The sequence below is a fragment of the Hordeum vulgare genome, chromosome 1H (assembly GCF_904849725.1).
Source record: "Hordeum vulgare subsp. vulgare chromosome 1H, MorexV3_pseudomolecules_assembly, whole genome shotgun sequence".
Taxonomy (NCBI): domain Eukaryota; kingdom Viridiplantae; phylum Streptophyta; class Magnoliopsida; order Poales; family Poaceae; genus Hordeum; species Hordeum vulgare.
In genome coordinates this window covers 273,507,184-273,513,391 of record NC_058518.1, presented here as the reverse complement: position 1 = coordinate 273,513,391, position 6,208 = coordinate 273,507,184, and the positions used below count along the sequence as shown (strand labels likewise).

Genomic DNA, 6,208 nt, shown 5'->3' with positions numbered 1-6,208 from the left:
ATAAGAATACTTAAAATACTATTTTAGTAATCTAAATACTCTTATATTAGATTACGGAGGAAGTAATAGATATAGATACAGATTATCTTTATTGTTGTGTGCATTCTTAATATCTCAACTAACCTTATACGGTGTTGTCGTAAAGGTTAGTTGTGTAACTGGTATCATCTCGATATCAATATCTTGTTCCATCGGAGACATAGAGCAGGTTCCGCTCTCCTCAAATGAAATAGTGGGATTTGTTTTTAAACGAAAAAAAAATCGCCCATACGGTATCCTTAGACGAAGATAGTGGCAACACAATAGTAGGAGAAGATTGCACGTCAAAACTGTATGATCCAGGAGTCCATGGGCCTCCCCTCTCTGTCCTCCAGTTGGTGAGCCGTTTTAAATGAGGAGATATAGTCACAGATGCGCCTCGTCGACATCCATCCCTATTTACTGCTCCTCGCTCCAACTCTCTCGCCGTCCTCGTCCTCGTCCCCGCTAGCTCGGGTGCACCAGCTCGTCGAGCCACCCGGCCCGGAGGTCTATATAAGCACGCGCCCGAGGCACACGAACCCACACGTCGCCACAGAGAAATCAACCAGGAGAAGAAGGGAGAAGCATACACACGCAGTACGGCAGTAGTGATCCTGTGAGGCGCGCTGATGGCGGTGAAGGAGGAGGAGAAGGCGGCGGCGGGCAGGCGCGCGGGGCCGCACCCGCTGCTGCGCGGGCGGAGGCGGGACGGCAAGTACACGCACGGGATGCACCCGGCGCAGATGGAGGCGCTCCGCGCCATGTGCGGCGCCTTCATCCCCTCGCTGCCGGCCGAGGAGGCGGGCGCAGGCGGCCGCGCCGACCCGCCAGGCGGCAAGGACCTCGAGCGCTTCTACCTCGCCTCGGCCGCCGACTCAAACATCCCCGACGAGGTGCGCGCGCGCGTCCGATCCAATCTCCTCTCCCTGCACCACGCCACGCCAGCCAATATGCAGTGCACCATCACGTGCTCGTCCCTGTCCTTGGTACAATCGCCTTGATGTATATATCCTCTGGTGTTTACCCAATTAATTACCATGAGATCCGTAGGCGTAGCCGTACCTCGATGATTGCCCTGCCCTGCCCTGCCCTGCTCGCCAGCAGTGCGGTCTCGCTCTCGCCGCACGGCTGGACGGACCACTTCTCCTTCCTCCCTACCAGTTTTTATCGTCATTTATGTTTCCGTGCGTCGCCCGGTTTGATTTCGCAGCCATGTTCACATGGAAGCAATCGGCGGTGAGGTGATGTGAGGTGGTTGATGATGTGTGTTTCGCTCGTTTGTTTGTCCCTTTTTCCTGAAAAAAAAAAGGTTGCGGAGCTGATGGCGACGCGGTGCATACGGGAGGCGGCGCTGCTGGCGTGGGTGGTGCTGTGGGTGCTGAGCACGAGGGTGGGCACTCTGCTGCTGTGCGGCCGGCTGAGCCTCTGCGGCGCCGCCGGCGAGCTGCGCCGGTTCGCTGACATGCCGGCGGAGCGGCAGGAGGCGGCGCTGCAGCGATGGAACACGACGCGGTGGCTCTTCCCGCTCAGGATCGTCTTCGCCCTCGTCAAGATCCTCTCCCACTACGTCTTCTACGCCATGGTAAGTAAGCTTTCACATCTCTTCTTACTTCGTCAGTATACAACTCCAGTTTGCATGAGTCTCTCAAAAACTGGCACGCCATGATGGTCACAATAAATTCGCCATTCCGACCAGCGTCTTTCATTCTGGCCCCTTTTTTGGCAACTTAAGGCTTCAGCGGATAAAATTAAATACCCGGGCACGCTTCTGCTTCAACAACGCAAGAAATTCTACTATTAAAAGAATCCATTTTTTTAGGGGAGCAGTACAACTTGCTTGCGTCCATGGGTGGCTGCACTTGCAGGTTACAGCGCATTCAGAGGTCAGACCGACGCTTGAAATTAATCGGACAGCTCGGCGAGAGGGGCCTGCACTGCATAGTGCCCTAACTTCATGTCCACAACCCGTCTGATTTGCTACCACTAACTGAACACGGCCTCACGCCAGTCTCATGCTCGTCTTTTTTGGCCTGGAACTAAGGGGTAGGTTTCCGATTTGAACACGTACCGAGGGACAGAGACGGAACCATTCTCGGAATTGATTGAACACCTTCAGTTCCTATCAATCTTTTTGTTCGTCAAACTATCCTTCTCCCCGTCAGTGTCTGGTTAATTAGTTGGACATTGCGTAAGGAGCCCGCTTGAAAACGGCACTTCGTATCGACTGTCACCATTACATTCCTCACAGAACAAACTCTAAAATTGAACTGAATGTTTTTTTGCTAGCGGATTTTCTATTCTTCAGAGCACATGCTCTCTTTATTTCAGAAACTGAAAAAAATATAATTGAAAGGTTTTTAAAAGAGCAACTTGGAAATGGCTATGCTTTTCCGAGAGCAACTTGTCTCCGGCCCCTACTTGGCCACCAGTACACGGTGTGACAGTGGAGTAGTACACATTGAAAATCTAAGGACGGCTTGGCCCAGTCTGTGAAAACTGAAAAGTGACCACCAGAGGGAAAGTATAGTATTTGGTGCCTACACGCAACAAGTACTGAGTAGCATAAATAAAAGGAATGGAACACCGATGTTAACGTCTCACTGTTTGTTGAACCAAAAAAAAAAACGTCTCACTGTTTGCATAATAATAAGATGATGAAAGACACGATCACATAATGCGCTTTGTCAGGATTAGCAATTGGTACCATCCGGTCTCTGTCATAGCACACCACCACCATGGAATGATTTAATTAATATTAATTTGTTGATCACCGCTGTACCCTTTTACCCGACGTGTAGGTGGACGAGAAGTCGGAGAATCCGCACTGGAAAGCGATCGGATACAGCGTGGAAGAGTGGCAGAGAGACCGAGCTGAAGCGCCCGCCCCGCCGCGGCCACTGGACAGCGGCGTCGTGGAAACCAGAGCGCTGAACGACACCACCCTGCTCAGGTCGCTCGATGACAGGGGGCTCTCCGTCAGGCCTGGCGCGCAGCACACGGTGCAGTGCGACGCCGTCATCGTCGGGTCCGGCTGCGGCGGGGGCGTCGCTGCCGCGATGCTCGCGTCCGCGGGGTACAAGGTGGTCGTCGTCGAGAAGGGCGACTACTTCGCCGCCGATGACTACAGCTCGGTCGAGGGTCCGTCCATGGAGCGTCTCTTCGAGAAGGGCGGCATCTTCTGCACGTCCAACGTGACGACCATGGTGTTCACCGGCTCCACTGTCGGCGGCGGCTCGGCGGTGAACTGGTCGGCCTGCATCCGCACGCCGGGGGAGGTCTTGCAGGAGTGGTCCCGCGACCACGGCCTGCCGTTGTTCGCGAGCAAGGGGTACCTGCAGGCCATGGGCGCGGTGTGCGACCGGCTCGGCGTCAACGACGGGTGCCTGGAGGAAGGGTTCCAGAACAAGGTGGTGCGCCGCGGGTGCGAGGCGCTCGGGCTGCCTGTCGACGCCGTTCCGCGCAACTCGTCGGCGGGACACTACTGCGGGAGCTGCAACTTCGGCTGCCCCACCGGCGACAAGCGCGGCACCGACACGACGTGGCTCGTCGATGCCGTCAAGCACGGCGCGGTGATCCTGACCGGGTGCAAGGCCGAGCGCTTCATCCTCCAGAACAACAGCAACGGCGGGAAGAACGGCCGGAGCAAGAAATGCGTCGGCCTGGTGGCCACGTGCATGAGCAACGGCGTCACCAAGAAGCTGCGCATCGAGGCCAAGGTGTCCATCTCGGCCTGCGGGGCGCTCATGACGCCTCCGCTGCTGCGCAACAGCGGGCTGAAGAACCGGCACATCGGCCGGAACCTGCACCTCCACCCGGTGTCCATGGCGTGGGGCTACTTCCCGGAGCACAAGCAGGCGGTGCCCATCACCGGCAAGTCCTACGAGGGCGGCATCATCACGAGCATGCACCGCGTCACCGCGCGCACCATCATCGAGACGCCGGCGCTGAGCCCGGGCGGCTTCGCGGCCATGGTGCCGTGGGAGTCCGGCCGCGACATGAAGGAGCGCATGAGCCGGTTCGCGCGGACCGCGCACGCGTTCGCCCTCGTCCGCGACCGCGGCTCCGGGTTCGTGGACTGCGAGGGCCGCCTGCGCTTCACCCCCAGCCGAGACGACACCCGCGAGCTCCGCAACGGCCTGCGCCACGTGCTGCGCATCCTGGTGGCCGCCGGCGCGGCGGAGGTGGGCACGCACCGCAGCGACGGGCTCCGGCTGCGCTGCAAGGGCGTGCGCGACGAGGACCTGGAGGCGTTCCTGGACGAGGTGACGATCGAGAAGGGGCCCATGCACTCGACCACGGACAAATGGGGGCTCTTTTCCTCGGCACATCAGATGGGCAGCTGCCGCATGGGCTCCAGCCCCAAGGACAGCGCCGTCGACGGCAGTGGCGAGGCCTGGGAGGCCGAGGGCCTCTACGTCTGCGACGGCAGCCTACTCCCCACTTCCGTCGGCGTCAACCCGATGATCACTATTCAGTCCGTCGCCTACTGCCTCTCCAAGGGCATCGCTGAGTCCTTGACCAACGGCAACAACTAAAGTATCCTTACTAATCGATCGGGCCAGAGGATAGTCGCCAGCTCGTCGTGTGGGTTAAACCGCTTTACCGTACATATGATTCGTGATACTCGATTATGTTTGTTAGTCCATAAATATAGCTCGATTAAGATTTAAAAAAAGTTCAGTTGTCCAATTTGCCATGTCATTCGGATTTTCATTGACATTTTTAACGCCGGCTGTGCGAAATCGGCTTACTCGCGTTTCATCTCCTCGTTTATCGTCGTTTGGGCCAAAATAATAGCAGGTGAACCCGAACCGAACTCAGCTCCCTCAAGGGCGCTGGGAGCGTCGGGCGAAGCGAAAAGTCAAGCGGGCCCGCTTTGTCGGCCGTAGCCGGGTCTTTCCCACCGTTTTCTCCTCCTTCCTCCTCCTCTTTCCCTCCATTTCCCCACCCCTTCCCGCCATTCTTCTCCTGCTCCCGCCATCCAGTCGCAATGCCATCGAAGAAGTACACCTTCCCACGCCCCCGCCTCCACCGCCGATTTCATCCAGCCAAAGCAAAGGAAGCCGATGCCCAGGCCGGCGGGCGTTTCAGACGCCGAGTGGAGGGCGGACGTGCAGTGCCGGCGGGCGGTCACAACAGACCTGCGAGGAGGCTCGACGCCAAAAAGATCAGGGACGCAGAGGCGGCGGTAGCAGCCGCGGTCGATCAGGAAGAGGTGTCGCACGCGGGATGATGAACCCACCCAGCCGCAACTCGCAGGCCGTATGGAGGGGTCTCCAGGGCGTTGCGCCGGCCACTCACTCACCAACGATGTCGCCCTCGGGATACGCGCACTCGCATGGCTACTCCGACGACGACGCGCATGGCGGCTTCAATCCCAACACCACCTTCCCGCATGGCACGCCGCAGCGTTCCTCCCTCACCGGTTTCGGCCCCGACCCGCGCACTCCCACGCCCGCTTTCAGCGTCGGACTCAACACCCAGTATAGCTACTCGCCGCCGGCGTACTCGTTAGCAGCCTCGCCTCCGCTTTCTATGCGCCGTGGCGTCCTTCCGTTCGCGCCCACTTCATCGCTCCAATTTAACTACGCCGACGCCGCCAACATGGACGAGATCATCACGAGCGGCTCCATCGCCGCCGGGTCGCACCTGGAGTTCGGCACGCAAGATGATACAATGGACACCATCGACGACATCGATGACGAGCTCGATGATGCCGAGGAGGGGAGGGGGAGGACGAGGCGATGGAGGTGGAACCGGAACCGATGCCGCAGAAGAAGGGGAGGAAGAGAAAGCAGGCGACGAACGCCAAGCTGGCCGGACCCCGCGTCAAGTGGACGTCCATGGAAGACGAGTGCCTTGCCGAAGCGTGGAAGACTGTCAGCATCGACTCGATTACCTAAACAAATCAAAACAGCGGCACGTACTAGGGGAGAATCAAAACGGTGTTCGATGGACGCAAGCTGGTCGACCCCGAGTTCGCAAGCATCCACATGGACCACGGCGAGAAGGCGATGGCGAACCGTTGGCCGACGATCCAGATGGCGTGCAATAAGTGGCATGACATCGTGGAGGAGGTCGCAGCTCGCCCGAAAAGAGGCGCCAACGTCGAGGGTCGGGTATGCCCACTGTTCGCCGGCTCAAGTTCGTCACGTCGCCGTGTGCTTTGCCGACATGTTTCGTACAC

At 58.2% G+C, this 6,208-nt stretch overlaps 1 protein-coding gene across 1 annotated transcript; it reads left to right on the top strand.

Annotated features, from left to right (window-relative positions):
* The first annotated feature begins 360 nt into the window (after positions 1–360).
* Positions 361–4,782, top strand: LOC123430938 (long-chain-alcohol oxidase FAO1-like). Its single transcript, XM_045114770.1, has 3 exons — positions 361–914; positions 1,331–1,603; positions 2,820–4,782. Exons 1-3 carry the CDS (start codon positions 651–653, stop codon positions 4,554–4,556), a joined length of 2,274 nt encoding a protein of 757 aa, XP_044970705.1. The 5' UTR covers positions 361–650; the 3' UTR covers positions 4,557–4,782.
* Positions 4,783–6,208: the final 1,426 nt, after the last annotated feature.

What these genes read in the sequence shown, in the direction of transcription:
- LOC123430938 (XM_045114770.1), top strand. Translation starts at nt 651, where the DNA reads ATGGCGGTGAAGGAGGAGGAGAAGGCGGCGGCGGGCAGGCGCGCGGGG. An exon ending in ACTCAAACATCCCCGACGAG is followed by an intron (nt 915 to 1,330) that starts GTGCGCGCGCGC and finishes GAAAAAAAAAAG; the next exon opens with GTTGCGGAGCTGATGGCGAC. An exon ending in ACTACGTCTTCTACGCCATG is followed by an intron (nt 1,604 to 2,819) that starts GTAAGTAAGCTT and finishes CCCGACGTGTAG; the next exon opens with GTGGACGAGAAGTCGGAGAA.